General features: G+C 40.3%; 1 protein-coding gene across 1 annotated transcript; it reads right to left on the bottom strand.

The window, feature by feature from the left end:
- Nucleotides 1-5599: 5599 nt before the first annotated feature.
- On the bottom strand, nucleotides 5600-18033 carry VCPIP1 (valosin containing protein interacting protein 1). Its single transcript, XM_056854818.1, has 3 exons — nucleotides 15212-18033; nucleotides 12358-12444; nucleotides 5600-6805 (listed from the first exon to the last, which is right to left on the bottom strand). Exons 1-3 carry the CDS (start codon nucleotides 17892-17894, stop codon nucleotides 5955-5957), a joined length of 3621 nt encoding a protein of 1206 aa, XP_056710796.1. The 5' UTR covers nucleotides 17895-18033; the 3' UTR covers nucleotides 5600-5954.
- Nucleotides 18034-18258: the final 225 nt, after the last annotated feature.

Genomic DNA, 18258 nt, shown 5'->3' with positions numbered 1-18258 from the left:
CTTATGTGGTTCTCTGGGTATGTGCTGCCCAGATATAGGGCATGCAAAACATAACACACTACTGTGCTATTTTACCTTATTCACTCTACAGACCCAGGCAGCCCAACTGTGATCTGCAAACCTGCTCAGCTGGAGCATGGCAGAGTTTTGTTCAGTTCAATGAAATCAAAACCTGATTCATAAAATTCAGCCATCTAGGTATGTGGCCACTTGACACTCATCACTATGCAGTAAGCAATTTGTGGGTGCAGCTTCCTGTGTACTTTGGCACCATTTAACAACCACACCAAAAACAGTACTCCTCTTTTATGGGAAATGGTACCAGGACGGTTAAACACCACAGATAAAGGGATGCACCCTTGCCAATCTGTTTCAAGTAACCATGCAATCCCCTTTGAAGGTAGTACACAATTTAAGTCCAAATAGTCTTAAACACAGGCGCTCTAATAACTTGATTGATAGGTGCTACCTCAGTATCAAGCTGAAAAATATTTATAAGCTTTATCGTAAAACTTCCATGCCCTGCTAAAATACCACCACTCTCTCTCATCATAGGTTCCACTATACTTTAATGCTAATTCAGTAACTATTTGATACAGAATTACACAATACCAAAGATTAACATCTGGTCATCAATAGATCATCTTCCAACTGAATCCTTTTATGTTAAATGAGGATCAGCCAGGCTGTAATACAGGTGTGGGGAACCTTTTTCCTGCTAAGGGCCATTTGCGCATTTACAACATTATTCGGGGGCCATAACCAGGTTTAGATCTCCCGGGGGGGGGGAGACTACAGTTTCCAGGTCTCCAGCCACCACCTTGAGGTTGGCAACCACAGGGAAGACCACACAGAGAAGGCCTGGAGGGCGCCCCTGCTCCCTCGTTCTCCCCCGCTCCCAGGCGGGAGGGCAGCCAGTGGTAGGCCTGAGCAAATGAGGCGCCAGGAGGCAGCCGATCCACAGGGAAGGAAGGGAGGAAGGAAAGAAAACAGAGAAAGAGGAAGAGGGAGGGAGGGAGGGGAAAAGAGAGAGAAAGGGAGAAAGAAATGGAGGGAGGGGGAGAAAGAAAGAAAAGGATGGAGGGAGACAGACAAAGAGACAGAAAAAGAGGGAGAGAAAGGAGAGTGACAGAAAAAGAAGAAAAGCCTTCCCCCCCACACACACACCTCTGCACGCCGGCCCCAAGCGACCAGGCCCCAACCTCCACGCCTCCCCCCCCACACCCCCGGCCCCAGAGCTCCCAAGGGCCGCAGAAAATGTCCTCGGGGGCCGCATACGGCCCCCGGGCCTGAGGTTCCCCATCCCTGCTGTAATAGATGTTATTGGTACTCAGATTTCTAATCTGCTGGACTCAGGTCAAGTTATGCTATAAAAAACTAAACCCCAACACAAATATACCTGGAAGCATTATAAATCCCTTGCGCTCAAAGAAACATTCCACAAACCACTCAACTTCCATTCATTTGCTTTTCACACAGCCGCCCAGGCGGTTTTGCATGTTCCCTTTGTTGACGAGCCAGCTACGGTATTTCCTCACCCACCCTGTGTCTTTGCAGGCAGGCACAGAATAAGGGGAGCCGACAACACATACACTTTCCCAGATTTCTTTGGAAGGGTCGGATATAAAAGATTTTGAACAAGCAAATCCACAGGCCTCTCATCACAACACAAATTTCCATATTCACTTCCATGCTCTTAAAACAATATTATATTGTAATTAAAACTCAATGGCTCAATCAAGTGCAGCATCTGCCAGAAACTGATGGCTTCTGTATCAGTAGGTAGACTGCTGCTCCCTGCCAGCAACATGAAGCAGCCAGCCCAGATAAAAGGTGTCCGATGAGCTGGCTTGTCCCCACAGTTCCAGTGGTGGCCATTTTGGCAGAGAAACTAGAAAAGTTGTTTAGCTCATATTTTTAATATAGCAATCAAAGAAAATCCCAAATACTGTACAGTGGAGTGTAATATAATACACTATTATAATACACTATTGTTACATTACAGATAAAAAACAAATTAGTACAGCAAATCACAAATAAAATCCAAATGTGCTGAACAACCAGCATTGTGAACATGGTATCATTGCTATTCTAATTTAGTTCAATATGTAAAGCACTTGCTGTTTTAAAAGGTTTCCTAAATATATACATTTCTAATGCTTATTTATACATTTGTTTAAAATTAATTACTTCCAAAAGTGCACTATTTCTCTTCCTGGCAATAATCCTCATTAAAATAAAAATCTAAAAATACCCATCACAGTTCAGTTTTACAACTTTACTACAATCATAGGTACTAAGTGGGAATTCTGCATTTGAGAATTTTAAATGCAATGCCTTAAAATGTATTTTTTTTATATTCATAAATTTTGATGGATTATGATGCCACTCCCTATACTAAGGATACCACATTCTGAATTGTAATGTTCCTCCTTTCAAAATGATCCTCCAAAAAAGTAACCCAGACTAGGATCCTAAGCACACATATCTGAATCTACCTGGGATTTAGGGATGATTCACACCATCCAATTTTGGTTTTATATAAAGTCTATGCCTTTTTTTTCAGCTGGACTGAAAAACAAAATCATTTAAAGACTCCACTGAATAGCGAAATCCAAATTTATCCCTTTTAACAAACACAGCAATGTTGGTCTTGAAAATATACCCCTTCAATTCTGTTGTTAGTACAGTGACAGCAGCAGGTTTTACTAAGTAAGAGATTAGAAACCATACCTGGACCTTTACATGGCAGTTCCTAAATACTCTCCTGTAAGAGGTATTTTCATGGGATGTATGGAATCTTTAAAGCAAAACAGAAATAACATACCCAGAGGATGGGGAGAGAGGAAAAATAATCTTTTTAAAAGCCCAGAATCTTGCTTCTTAACAGGCTACAAGAAAACATTAAAAATTAAATTATATGAGCAAGCCATTTTTGCAGCCGTGGAACAGAAGTGTTATCTTTAACACTGCACTGAAAACCAAATGTGAAGTTTCCATAGAAATACAAAACAGTAGTATATTAAAGAACATTTAAATTTAATTTGAATGGAACACTATAAGTAAGCTTTAATTCCAGCAGTTTTCAATATGCACTTCATTTTTAACTCTGTTTTTTTTTTAATTATCTGATTGTACAAGGTCTAATCCCTCTTAGGTAAACCAGCGTAGGAAATGCTGCTGTGCTATAGACCTATTTTCAATTCATATTAAGTATACAGACTTGCTTGGCTGTTGAAGAACAAAGTATGCTCAATCTCTAAGACAAAGGAGAAAAGAGCAATCTTTGATTTGATAAACCCATTGTTTAATTGTTAATCTGGGAATCAAATACACATCAAAAAACCTGATGTGACTCATACATACAGAACCTGGTAATTTCTAAAGTAAGCTCATTTTACAGGTCTTTAATATTTTCCTCTCCAGACCAGAAGTTTCCCAGAAATTCATTTTATATTTGCCTGTCCATCATGAAAGAGGCAACTCCTTGGCTATCCCTGCATGTATTTAAACTCACTTGGTGCACTCTTGCAACTACTGGTTGCAACTAAGTGCTACTGAACTCAACAGAACTTGCATAGCACTTAACTCCCTTTTTGATTGAGATAATTGGTGCACAACTGTAAAACTGAGTTCAACTGCATTTGCCCCCCATTAGTTCAGACACAGTATTTTCCACAGCTACATAGCTCCTAGTGTTCCATTGTTTTCATTCCACAAAGTGATTTTCATTCCACATGAAAGAGATTATAGAACAATACCTTGAGCTATTATTTTCAGTAAGAGAAAGATGGTTCTGAATTCATACCATGAACTATGCTGCAAGTGAAAAGACTTGCTACAAGATGTAAGCTTTTGCTTACTTAGGTGTGAATTTTGAGAAAGCAGTGTTACCAATATCCCTCTCTATTTTATGCACTTATAAAGACTACGGTCAAACTATCAGGATGCTTATCAACATCGTAAATTCAACTCAGCTGCTAAACACCATGATTCTCACTTGAAGAAATCTCGGATTTGTAGTTTTGTGAGGGGCTGGAGAGTCCTTAAGAATTTCCTCATACTAATACTGTACCTCCCAAGATATTTTTTAATGGAAATCATAGCTGTTAATCCAGATTCAGAACAAATTTTGAGCTCTAGTGTAGCTGGCCCTATTGTCAGAAACAACAGGGCTGCCTTCTTTCTCAGCATGACAGGCTTCTCACAGTGTATCAAAAGCTACCTTTGAAATCTGGTCACGAGTAGCTGGTGTATCAGAACAGAGCTCCACTGCACATTCCCTCATTCATGCATAAATGGTCTTCTGGGTCATAACCAAATACTTAAAGTGATGGTGGGTTTTGATATGCAGTATGGAATATACCGTTCCTCAACAAGCCACAGTTTAATTGTAGTCACATGTTTTGTTTCATGACAAACGTAAGCAACACAAACTTAGAAAAAAATTATATATTTAAAATTGTTTATTTGTGAAGGTGTGATCTGTATGCTTAGATATAAGAGGATACTAGATAATAAAATATATACTCCCTATATGAGAAAAGCAAAAATGGTGTTTGAATGGATTAATATATTTTTAGTAGACCAAAGGAAGTTACACCTTCAGTTAATGTCTCGTATAAAAAATAGACCTTCTCTTGCTTGGGATATTTAATAATAATATTGTTTAGAATTTTCTTGTGCGATTATAAATGCAGGAAGAGTGACCCTATTTTCAGAATACAAACATTTATAATGCAAACTTAATATCTGTGGTCCAGGTAAAACTCATGGGCACTCAACAACTGGTGTCAGTAACTAAGCACTTGAGAATTCTGTGTCTTCTGTAATTGCAAGTCTGTTATCCTTTCAAGTTTATTTTCATCAGATGAAGCAGTAATAATGCACATAAAACAGAAATATGCAAAAAGGCAAAAGTGCAATATCAGTATCAGGATAAATATTCCATCTTTATGGAGCAAACACAATGCCTGCTTCTTTATTTTTAGCACTGTGGATCTGATGAATATGCTCTTTAAGTGGATGACAGCTTAATCAAACTGGTACAGAAAGACTGCATCACACAAAAAACCCTAAATACTTCCCATTCCCAGGGAACTAAAAAGCAGCTTTTACTATACCACTGAAAAATCTCTGATGAAACTTTCTGCTAAATTCCATTAATCCAACATGCTCAGAAAATCTTAATAGTCCCCCCCAAGATAACTGATACGTATCGAAATATTCCTGAACTAAACCAATTCACTGGTCTGCTGCAACTTCTTAAAATACTTGCTTATGACTGTCTTTGCAGTGTGAAAGCATGCCATGGTACCTAACCAACTCAAAACTAACATGCAGTCACTTGCCAACAGGGCAATGAAAAAGCTGTGCTTGCTCAGACCGCCATGCATTAACATCACTGCTGGCTTCATCTCATACTATATTACCCTTTCCCCTATCATTCCATAAATGCAGAACTTTAAAGAGATCTCAAATCAAATATCCTTATATATTTCAAGAAACCTGACAAATGCAAATAAATCCAAAGCTTTCAGATCTAGGGGAATGTCTTTTTATGCTGTAATTCCAAATGGATCAACGTCTGACAACACACTACATTTGTCAGGGTTTATTTTCACATATCAATCTTAAAAACCTAATAAGGATCTCAAATGGGCTGCAACATTAAGACTTTAATGGAAATAAAAATTACAAAAAAATTGTAACCCACATCTACAGCAGATATTCATCTCAGTGCATATCCTAACAACTAATTTACAGGTAACTGAGAGCTAACCTGGGCAGCAGAATGGTATATTAAAAGCTATTCTCTATCACACATTTGCTATCATGCAGTGAATAAGATATAATCTTTGAAACATACAAGATTCAATGAACTAGTTTTATGTGGCCCTGCCAATAAATGTTACATTTGCACAGTAATTTTATCTTTATCAGCTTTTAACTATTCATGAATGATCCATTGGCTCAGTTGTATTAGTGATTTCTGCATCTTGACTATCCATTTCTTCAGGCTCTTCAACAGAATTTCCCTTTTGCGCTTTTGATCTTGTAGGAAATGTTCCTTCCACTGCATTTGACATGTTACTATCCGTTTCTGCGTTCAGATGTCCACCGCCACCTGAAAATGATTCAGACAAACTAGTCTGAGGGCTTCTAGTTTTAGCCGAAGAACCTGCCACCTCCAATTTCCTTTGTGAGAAATCATGTGATGATGATTGCTCTGTGTTCTGATCCCGTAAGTGCCTGTCCATCGAAGCCTGAATTGAAGAAACCATTTCCTGCAATTTTTTTCGCTGTGCCTCAATCAAATTAGGGTCAAGCTGCCTGCTGTCTCTCATTGTTCCTACTCCAGGAGCTATCCGTATAAGCTCACTGTTAACAGAAGGCTCAGATTTAGCAGAACTGGGACTGAAGTCTGTGCCTGTACTTTGTTTTCTTGTAAGTGGAATTTCCCTTGCTGCTCTTTGATGAAGCTGCTGGCTTCCAGCTGCAGTTCCCAGAGAATGGCCTTTGCCTTGAAATGCAGTTACATTATGAAGTTGCTCTGACTTCTTTTTAACTACTCCACCACTACCGAGTTTTAGAAGCCCATGTGAAGGACTGGCTTCTCTGCTTCTTGAAGAAGCTTCTGCTCGTACTTGACTCAGCGCCTCCTTAACCAAGTCTTCCACATCAGCACCCACGGGAAAGTGCCCAGCAGCATCCACACAAAGTTCCAATCTATCTTCTCCAGCATTGTACACAAAGGTCTTACCAGGCAAGTGTGGAAAAGTACAATGCTTACCATCAGCCAGGCCTATGTAGGGAAAACAACAACATAAATTACTGGTTAAGAACAGCCTCACAGCAGTTACTAAAGCCCACAAACACTAAGACTCAAGGTAAGAAAACAAACCAGCATTTATTGAATTATTCAGGGCTACCACATGAGAAATTAAGTCCCTGAAAGTCAATTGTCAATTTTTCGAAATGCAGAATGAAAAGCAGACAGGCAGACCTTCCTGGGCAAGGAATTCCATAACTTGTGAACATATTTATTTGTTTAGAAGATGTGTAAGCCACCTCTCCAGTGACCTTCTTAAGGTGGCTTACAAGAAATAAAGCCATTAAAAACAAAGACAACATCATTAAGAAAGCCAAGGCATAATATCATAAAACAGACATTAAGCAGTCTAAAGTGCTGCAGATCCTCAGGCTAGAAACAGACCATAAAAACGTTGAATGCTTTGGCCTGGCACCAAAAAGAAAGTAATGTAGGCACTAGATGAGCCTCAAGAGGGGTGGACATTCCACTGGCGAGGTTCCATCACTGCAAAAGTCCTATCTCTGGTCACTACCAGCCTTAACTCTGAATGCTAGGGCACAGAGAGTAGGGATTCAGAAGATCTTAACTGAAGGGCTGGACAATATACATGGAGGCAGTCCCTCAAGTACCCCAAGCCATTTAGGGCTTTAAACGGTAAGAACCAGCACTCTGAATTGTACCCAGAAACAAATGGGCAGCCACTGCAGACCTTTCAGCCCAGGGGTAATATGATCCCTGTATCCAGCCCCTGACAATAACCTGGCTGCCACATTTTGGATCAAACAGTTTTCAAAGGCAGCCCCAGATAAAGTGCTTTATCCTAATCTAACCTGGATGTGATCAGAGCATGAATCACTGTGACCAAATCAGAAATATACAGTAATGAGCATTATCCTGCAGCACTTCACCAGCTCGTAGAGACCTTCAACAAAACATCAGAAAGTGCAACAGAATTATTAAAGTATAATCAGATACTTTATATGGGGTCATCAAACATCACTACACAAACATCATCTGCAAACCACAATTTGCTCATGATGTAGATGAGCATGAAATTTCCAAGCTTTCAACCATACTTTACATGTGACAATCTACATTTATGTCCATATCGAACAGAGATATGTCATCGCATCATAATGCAGCCTTATAGGTTTAACCATGGCTTGGAATCCCAGTTTGTAGGCAAGAAACAAACCCCACATTGTTAAAGCTTCTGAATTTAGATGTCAGAACAAACTGTGGTCATACTGAAGACTTCATGAACCAGGAAGTCTCCATTCTCAGTGCAAAGGGAGGATGAGAGGACACAGGGTCTTTCAGGCTCATTCATATCAAAAATAGATTATAGTTTATATCAACAAACCCAGGATTTAACCACTAATACATGCTTGCCTGACTTACAGCAAACATGTTAACAAAAACAGTGTTTGTGATTGTAAAGCAAACAACCCTGTTATGTTCTCATCAAGTGGAGCAACATGAGGAAAAGGTGTGAACTAGATCATATGCTGCCTTTATTTAAATAGTTCTTTGAAGTAAAGGCATTCTATAATGCAAACTATGTTAAAGCAGCATCTCATTTTTCCCAGGATATGGTTGGAAGGGAAGGTACATGACACAGAAATGTTGCAATAGCTAAGAAAATCTGGGTGTGATTGGTGTCTGGATACGAAACCATATAGTAAACTCATGTACAATGCCTTCAGTTCTGTGATGGAAGAATGGTACTATGTAAATGTAATAAATAACATTTCTTAATATTCACAAATAGTATAACATGCAAAGTTAGCATTAATTTGTTACTTTCCAAGTTTTAAAATCTGGTTATAATATTGTACTTAATAAATATGTTGGGGCCTGCAAAAGGATTCTTAGGTGGAGAACAGATCTTGGAGAAATATAGTTTTGCTATGGAAGCTCTGCAACTAAATAGTTAATGTGAGCCACCATCAGAGATTGTCTATTTCATGCAGCAAGCATTATGTTCATTCAAAGTTAAATGCTAACATTAAATAGCATGCAAGTGTGAAGACACAGAGTTTCACCTGGAAAGTCATCAGTTTCAAAAGAAGCACTAACAATAGACCTAGCTTCAGTTACAAGGTCAACTGCCAAACAGTGACAGGGTCTTTTCAGTGGAGGCACCCAAGGCCACAGAACCTCCTCGGGGTAACTGCACTTTGTATTCCCAGCGATGTACTAAGAGTTTGAAAATGTTATAAAAAACATCACTTTAAAAGGGTTTTTGGATACCACGGCTTATAAATGGTTGGAAGACGTCTTCACAGCTAAAGGGGCCAAACAAAGTGCGAACAGTATTTTTATAACGTTTTCAAACTCTTAATACATCGGTGGGAATACATAGAAAGTGCGAACAGTATTTTTTATAACATTTTCAAACTCTTAATACATCACTGGGAATACAAGTGCGGTAACCCCCCTCCTCATAGAGGTTCATTTGGCAGCCTTGCTCCTCTTTTAAGAGGCCAAACAAGACAGTCCTGCCTAGAGCATTTTTGAAGGCAGCAAGGATGAGAATGGGACACTGTTGCTATATTATTGTTTAAATTGTTTTGTAAGTTTTGTGATTTAACAGTTTTATTTGATTATACTTTTGTTAATGTTATGGACTGGAAGCTGCTCTGGGCACCTTACAAAAGGTGAAATGTCAAAATACACATTTTAAAATTATAACTAAAAAGAGGCAGATTGGCTGAGCACTGCAAGAAGCAAGCAGCATTCTTAAAAAAGCATTTTGGAACACAACATAGTAAGTTTTACATTGACTAATTTCTCAGCAATGGCAAGAAAAAGAAAGCTGTATTACCTAATCCTATTCATTTTTACTCAGAAGTAAATCCCCAATGGGTTAAACAAGGCTTACTTCCATATAAGGGCACAAAAGAAACACCCATCTGCAAATAGTACTACAACTAGTAGCTTGTGGTTGCTTCTATAAGAAAAGTGTTTGAGACTAGCCATGTTGGTCTGCAGTAGAACAGCTGGATTCAAATCCAGCAGTAACTTAAGAGACCAACAAGATTTTCAGGGCATGAGCTTTCGAGAGTGAAAACTCTGCCAGATAAATGAAAAACAGGTTTCTCTCATCTATCCTGCATTCTTCTTATTGAAGTTCCTGTCAGATCTGGAACTTTCTCCTCTCTGCATCCCTCTTGCTTGCATCCCCATCCAATAGCAAACCACCACAATCAAATACTGCAGAGACAATAGATCAAATTACACATTACATAGGACTTATTGACTATTTTTTTTGTTATGAAACACTGAAACCCATTTGCGATAGACAGTCAAATTGTTTGGTGTCAGTACAGTGGGAAAGGGGTGTTTAAACCATTCCTCCATGCCACTCTCCTGATCAACCTCTCCTCCAAGCTGAAGACCCCTGGAAGAAGACTGATTTTATCCAGCTCCCTGTCCTCACTGTAGACTTCCCGAACTGCATATTTTGTTTTGTTTTTGTCTGTGCAGGTACTGAAACCTCCAGCATCAGCCTTGCAAGGAGGGAGGGATCAGGAAGGACTGCTGGGGAAGGGAAATATGGAAAGCACATAAAATCCATATAGTGTGCACTAGCGTGGCCAAAGCTCTGCCATTTGGGAATTGCATATATTGGCACAGAAATGTAGAAAAATCAGACAGTAACAAAGCTGTTCTAATATGTTATATTATCAACATTAAAAACTAAATGGGAAATAGTGGGCATCAAATAGCATTCATAGATTTAATGAGCTTTCAGATTTCATACTGGTTTCAGTACTGGTTGTACTGGTAGTGATTCACCAAACTGAATCACTAACCATCAACTAAAGAATTAATCCAAAGGGAAAGCAATCCCTTTTTCCTACCTCTCACCATATGATATGACAAAATACCATCACATCAAATTTGACAGAAAAGATGTATGTGAGTGAAACGCCAAAAAATAAGCCTCTACATTTAAAAATCAGTTATCTTATCTATACAAGTAAGGGGGGAACCCCAGTACTCATTCTGTGATCGAAAAAGACAATGTTTGTATATGAGTAAACATTTTGGCTCAGGTTTCAGTTGGGCTTAACCACAGGTCCAAAACAATACAAAATTAAGTTTTTGCTTGTTGGTAGTAACTGGTAACAACAGTAGTATCAGGACAACTTCAGAGAAGCTGGAACACACCAGCAATCTTGTAAGGAAAACCATATGGCAGACTGCTGTAAGAATAACTGAGAATACTGTGTGGGGTTTCTTCTATTATTGTGTTTTACTGATGTTCTATTATATGCAACATTGCAAAAAGTTTTTAAATTTGTGCTTTTGCTTTTATTTTTGTTAAGGCCTACTGACAAACAATAATTTTGCATCTACAACATTAAAAGCAAGTGCGGTCTAGCAGCTAGTACTCAACTCTGAAACAAACTAGATGGACTGGAACAAGTTACTATTTCTCAGCCTTACCCTTCATGACAGGATTTTTGTTAAGCCTAAAACTTCACTCTGAGAATTGGAGAGAAAGTGCTGTATAATTACAGTATTAGTTTTAAGCCAAAAAGCCTCCGTAGAAAGAAATGTACTGTTGCTCCTTCTATGAATCCTAAATTCTTACAGTTCTAAACTTTTACAAATACATCAACTGCTGTGAGCTTATTCCTAGAATGCAGAGAGAATCAAGCCCCTGTACAATAGAAAAGAATGTTCACAACAACTCAAAATATTGTTTAAATCACATTTCACAAGCTGAGGAAAAAGTGTTACAAAGCACTTCCAAAGTAGAACCATTTATAGATGTTCCATGACAAGGCTGTCCTGGTAGCATATGCTTGCAGCTTCTGTTTTAAATAGGAACAAATTTCACTCGCACTGACATTTTTAATATGAGCCAATTAGGTGTTTGCAACTTTGATAGAGGCTAAATATGAAGTTCGCCTGCTTTATAGTTTGTTGGGTTCTGTAACAAAGCTATGAACTAGAATCTAAAGAGGCTCATGAAGGCAGCCAATTTTATTTCCAGTTTCAGCCCCAATTGCCAAATGAAATGGCACTTCAGAGGGTATCTAACCTCCTGTAGCAGCTTGTGGGGAGCAAGGAGGTGGAGTGGAGGAACTGGTCTGACTTGGCACACATTTGGAACATCACACACGGCCCTTTGGATCCTGGCCTTATTTTTATGTTTTAAGAGTAAGCATCAAATGTGGTTATAGTTTCTTCTTTCAGTTCAATATTTAAACTTCATTCTTCCAGAAACTGAACAGCATGCAAAATTCAGGTTAATAATCTAAGAACTATAATTCTAATTAACAGAATTATCAGTAACAGAAGTCTGCAATTTATGATATATCTTTCTCCAACTGTCAACTCTTTTAAAATTGGAAGCAATATGTTTTGTGAGTGGATATGTAGGGTGGGCAGCAAGGTGCTGATGGGTTTTCTATAAAAAGCCAGCAATGACACCTTATATTGCCAGCTAGAGTATCCCCCCACTCCATGTCTAGTATGAGAATGACATTTATTGCAAAAATGTAATAGCAGAGAGTTAGAAACAATACCCATTGTTTTCTTCATTATATTGTAGAACACACCACCCTGCTGGAACAAGTGAGGAAGGCCCTTTGCATAAGACCAAACATCTTCTCCTGTGGATTAGACATTAAAAAATTAAAAATTAAATTAGCACAATCAAAATTAACATCAAAGTATGAATCCTTCATGAATATTATAAAACAGACAGTTCCCAACTTCCCACACTATCCCAACACAGCATCCCATTCTTGTGAAACCAAACAATCAAGTATGGTAGACCTATACAGATAGGAGAAGCTCATGTTGAGTGGCTACAGTCACTGGGCATCCCGAAGAGCAAGTAAATTTTTTTAGCCGCAATAGTAATGGTGCCAATGAATACATCTCTTATTTGCTCTCAAATAAACATTGTTACTATCTGTAGTGTGGTGGTTAGAATGTCAGACTAGAATATGAGAAAGCCAGGTTTGAATCTCCACTCTGCCATGGAAACTTGCTGGGTCATCTTGGGCCAGTCACATAGACTCAGCCTCACCTACCTCAGAGTTGCTGTGAGGATAAAATGGAGAAGAATAATGTAAGCTGCTTTGATCCCCAATGGGAACACAGGCAGGTATAAACAAAACATTACTCTAGTAGTGAATACAGATGAGTTTAAGTGTAAAAACCTCCCTCCACCCAAACAGTAGGTAACTGGGCCTATAGTGTTAGGGATCCTGCAAAGAACTTTTAGAAACTTGCAACATACAATCCATCCCATTCCCAAGCAAAATTACTGGCATTTTGCTGTTCTATAACAATCAGGTTAACATGGAAGATCCCATTCCACAGGAAATCCAACATTTGATATGTGACGGACAATGCTGGCTTGTGATTTCTACAGCTGTCACCCTTTCCCTATGAAAGGTTCTAAAGTCAACAGAAATTCTTGTGCTGTACAATATGGCCAAGTATATACACAATGGGCTGTAAGAGCTGAGCAAGAGGTTCAGTATTTCAAGAGTTGAAACATGCATTACAACTTCTCCATATTAGAACAAGATTTTGGCATGCTAAACTTGCTACACTTCAGGTTTTCTTATTCCCACCTAGAGTGGGAACCATTTCACACATTATGAAGAATCAAGAATTATAACTTACTCCTAAGTAGGCCTGCTTAGGAGGTCTCCTCCATAAAAAGGAAGCTTTGTTTCCCACATACATTACAATAAAAGCAAAGAAATGGGAAATAAGTCATATCCTTTTAGCTCAAGCAGTAACTTGAGAGTTGTTTCACATTATAAAAAAACAGCAAAACAGAGTTTAGGGACATTTATTCCACTGAAAATAAATTAAATCCAGGTATTTTCTTGAAAGAGTCCATGAAAACCCCGATCTCAAGCATCATTAAAGAGATCAGTGCTTTGCTACTCATCCCACATAACATGCTATAAATGGATAGCACATGTAAGCATTAAAAAGTTATCCTTTGAAAATTTGTGTATTGTCAAGGCTAAAAGTCAGCTTTAAGTAACCTAAAGCATACTGTATTGTGATTTCCACCTCCACTCACACTGAAGATACAGTCTTCCAACAATAAACCTCCTGAAGAAACAAGTGATTTTTTGTTCCTTTGGAAGACTGCCTTGTTGTTTGAAGACTGTATCTTCAGAGCATGTGCATGATGTTGGGAAAGTATATACAGTACAGGTAATGCAGAGGCCCAAACTTCTACCTGAGTACTCCTCACCTAGTTTGTGTACTCATCCCTTCCCCCCCCCCTTAGTCCTGAGACATCACACTTAGAAATAGGATGGGTTCTGGAATGTATGAGGCACCCAACAGTTTTTCCCAGCTAGGAGAGGCATCCGTCTTTAAGACTTGATTGCATTTGAGGAGATTCAAGGAAAAAATGAATGAATTACAAAAGACTCATGACCAGACAGTCTGGTAAAATTTGGTACCAATTACGTTAACAAATGTTATAGTTTCCCTTTTGTTTCTTAGTGTCTACTCAGTTTCACTTCCTAGAACAGATGCACTTGTAAGTTTCTATTCAAGAGATTACACCCTGAAACAACAATTTCTTTTTAACCAGTCTTTTGGATAGTTTACACTACCTTGACAATCAAGCTTAATTTTCAAGTTGTGATCACAAAACTTTCAAATTTAGGAAACACATATGATAGCAACACTGAAGACACTAAACACAGACAAAGAATAAGCCTACTGGAAGCCTTAGGCCATTCTGCAGTCATCTGAGGGGTTTTAGATGCAGCAAAACAGATCCTCAAAAAACACTCTTGCATTACCAGCCAAGCATTACTTCTGATGTCATAAACCCAGTGCAGCCAATAGCAAACACTGCAATACATTGATTTTATTTGTAACACTGCCAGTTAATTGGGTTTAAAAGGCTTCTTAAAATATAACCTTCAACAGATCTGGCTGAGCAGCAGAAAACACATTTGATATATTAATCATCGTGCTGATACATCTACATTATGTACATTCCTGGACAAGCTATTCTGCCTTCAAACATAAGAGTCTTTTATTTACTGTTTTTGAAAGCTTCCAATTCTACCTGCTTGCTCTGTCACGCATTAAATGAACTGCAGCACTTATAAAGACTAATTAATCTAGTTCAAGGGGGCGCTATAGTGAGTAAAGTATAAAAATTGGCATTCAAACATACTGCAATGTCTAAGTTATAGGTGTATATGTATGTTAAAAGCAGACAACCAAGCATTTCCCTTTTCTAAAAGGAAGAACTACACATATATATACACTCCTTTCGATGATCACATTAATAATGTTATTTATTTCAGTTTGTCTTAGCCTCTAAAAAATATTCATTTCTAGCAAGTCAACTTGGAAAATGCCAGTTAAGTCCTCTCTTACCCATAAATGTTGCTAGAAGACACAGAGAGTACATTTCCTTATCAATTTGCTCTTGGAGTTCCTTGGAAGAGATTTTACTAGTAACTGCAGCATCATCATGTTTCACAGCATGGGACGAGTGCACCACAGTAGAATGGCTACTATCCTCCTTTGCTTTAAGGATCTCTATGGTTATTCTGTCACCATGCAGCAAAGGAACAGGTTCATTTTCCTGTCCTTCTTTGGGTGGGAGCAGCTCTTTGGGAGGAAAACCAAAGCGGATGCATTGCAAATGGGGAGGAATATTAAATTCTTTAGCTATGCTTTCTTGTAACTCTAAAAATGTGGTTGTGGACTTCAGTGTAAGCATTGCCTGCCGCCCATCGTTCGTTGTTATGCGTATTTTCTTTTCTTTCGTAGATGTTGGGGAATAAGGAGTCTTGGTTGGTGTAGCAGGTGCCGAAGATGGCCCATCAGGAACAACACCAGGGGAAGCAGTTCTAGCTGGCCCTTTCTGTGCCTGTTTTAATTTTTCAGTTTTTCGTTTCTGCATTACAGAAGCCTGTTCTGCAATGTTTTGCTGAATAGTTCTTTCAGTTTTACTCATATTCAGCTCTTCTTTGTGCAATGTTTTTGTTTTTTGTCCAGTAAGAATAATTTTGGTTGGAAGCTGAGATTCCATGTCTTGTCCATGTTGAACATCATCAACTCTTCGGGCGTGAGCACCATCAATATTTACAGGCGTATAATCATCAGGGTTCTTTTTGGCTGTTTGATGAAGAATTGTATTGACAACTTTCTGAACAAGAATCTCACTACCAAATTCTCCGGGAAAATGCTTGGTAACAAGTTTCATTGCAACATCATACACGTTGCTGTTTAGAGACAGGTCACTTTCATACTGGAACCAGTACACGGACTCTCTTACCACTCTCCCACCCCACTCTAAAGTAATAGGAAAAGCTTCAGGAAGATTGTCATATTCTTTCCCTTCCCAATAATGCTTGAATCCACAACCACATTTGCCACCTACAGATCTAGTATTAGTTCTGTCCCCATCTAAATAAACAACAGAGCCATCACTTCTGACACGACGCACCAAGGTTCCAGGGCACCAATTACAAGCAGTCAAGCTACTCAAACTGTAGTCTGGTACAAGAACATCCTTCACAGGATTATAGGAGCACACCAAACTGTTCAGGGGGAAGCTATAATTTTTATCAGGCCTTAGCTGCCCATGGGTACTTTTTGCCAGATTATAGAGCTTCCCTCCTGGAGCCAGCCACTCTGGAGGAACATGAATTTCTGAAAGGGCACCACACATCAGACACTTGTGAAGGCGGTTGTCTATCACTGCCTTTTTAGCAGCCGCTGTGACATCTTCAGGCTGAACTCCTATTACACCAGTCCGTCTGTAGAAATATTGATGCACATCAGCTACTAAACTTGGGTGAATACCATGCTTATCCATAAAGACCTCCTCCATGGCAGCAACGAGTCTCATCAAGTATTTGTCTTGCAAACTTCTATCTCCTCCTATTACACAGCCACCATCCTCTTCCAGTTTTATATACTTTTTAATAAGATCCTGAGGTACCCCCCAAGCCTTAGGAAGTAATTTCATAGGCAATTTAGGCAAAGTAGCACCTTTTATTCCAACTAGAGGAATATAATGGTTACGTCCAGAACTACTCCAAGCAATACAGATCGGTTTGTTTAACATGCCATCTTTCCCCATGCATTTTTCTTCTGGTATCAATCCAGGAAGGAACGTCGCTGAGTAGTCTCCTGAGCTACGCATTCCACTTAGGGAATCCAAGAGAATAATAGGCCGATGTAACACATTGGCTAGACCAAAGATGTGGATGTTTCTAAGGCCCATTGGCACACCTTCTGGGGGAATGAAGCTAGGGTCACACTCACTGATGATGTCTTCCCACTCCACTGCATCAATGAAGTCATGAAACAGGGCTTTGTAGCGGGCAAGGTTCTCTATGAAGTGCTTCTTGAGGTTCTCCCGTAACGCATGCCAGAACAGTTCCCTGCCCACTAACGCACGGGAGATAGCATGGACTAAGCAATGGCCATCGCCGTCCACATGGACCGGGATGAAGCATTCCTGGCTGTTGTTGGCCTTCTTTATATCTTCAAGGGTGTCATGCAAGTAGAGAAGGCTGCCGGAGCGATCTTTGCCATAGCCCACAGTCTCCACATGCTCGGGCTCGATGAGGAAGGCACGATCCCCAAGAAGAGAACAGTCGAAGACGTCCCCCTGGTTCATCTCCGTGAGGAGCTTGGCCTTGCCCGTCTGCTTGTCCATGCCATACCGTGCCAGGATGGGAGACAGAAGCTTGCAGTGGTAGTTGGAGAGGCCCATGACTTTGATCACCTCCGTGTTCTTCCGGGGAGGCCCCGCCCCGCTCACCCCTAGCAGAGCGTTCCGCAGCAGGTTGTGCAGCACCAGGTCCGGGTCCGTCACCTCCTCCACCCCCAGCAGTTGCCGCTGCTCATAGCGCTGCCCGCAGTCCGTGCACTCGATGCTCCCGCTGCTCAGAGGCCCGTGCGCCGGGAAGAACAAGCGCGCCTGGCACTTGGGGTCCGGGCAGGTGCCCGAGAAGATCCGCCGGTCCCTTTTTTTCGACACCGGCGCCGCTACCGGCTGCTGCTCCTGTTGAGGCGGATGTTGCTGAGGCGGCTGAGACATCGCTCCGCGCCTCTCTGCCTGCCTGCGGCCGGTCTCCTTCTCCCCTCAGCCCTCTTCGACTCGCGCCCCCTCACAGGCTCATCCCCTCCTCCCCACCCGTAACGGACAGCGCTCGGCAGAACCCGCCCTTCCCCCTCGGTCCAACAGCAAACACGGAGCCTCCGGCACCGCCGCTCACTGCTTCTTCGCTGCCCTGGCCGTTGCCCTCAACGTAACGGCCTTTCCCCTCCTTCCTTCCACGCAGACTGCGCAAGCGCAACCTTGCTAAAACACCCGGGAGTTGTAGTTTCCTCAGTCCAGGGAGCCCAACCGTTTGGAATGAGGCAGGCCCCTCCTCGGAGACTACAAGTACCGTCGTGCAACG

The sequence above is a fragment of the Euleptes europaea genome, chromosome 8 (assembly GCF_029931775.1).
Source record: "Euleptes europaea isolate rEulEur1 chromosome 8, rEulEur1.hap1, whole genome shotgun sequence".
Lineage (NCBI taxonomy): Eukaryota > Metazoa > Chordata > Lepidosauria > Squamata > Sphaerodactylidae > Euleptes > Euleptes europaea.
This window is presented reverse-complemented; position numbering and strand designations above follow the sequence as displayed.

Bases quoted from the DNA above. Each gene is read 5' to 3' on its own strand.
- VCPIP1 (XM_056854818.1), bottom strand. From the start codon at position 17,894: ATGTCTCAGCCGCCTCAGCAACATCCGCCTCAACAGGAGCAGCAGCCG. The intron at 12,445-15,211 runs GTAAGAGAGGAC...TCTAATCCACAG, and splicing joins TCTTCTAGCAACATTTATGG to GAGAAGATGTTTGGTCTTAT. The intron at 6,806-12,357 runs GTATTGTTTCTA...TTCCCTACATAG, and splicing joins TATAATGAAGAAAACAATGG to GCCTGGCTGATGGTAAGCAT.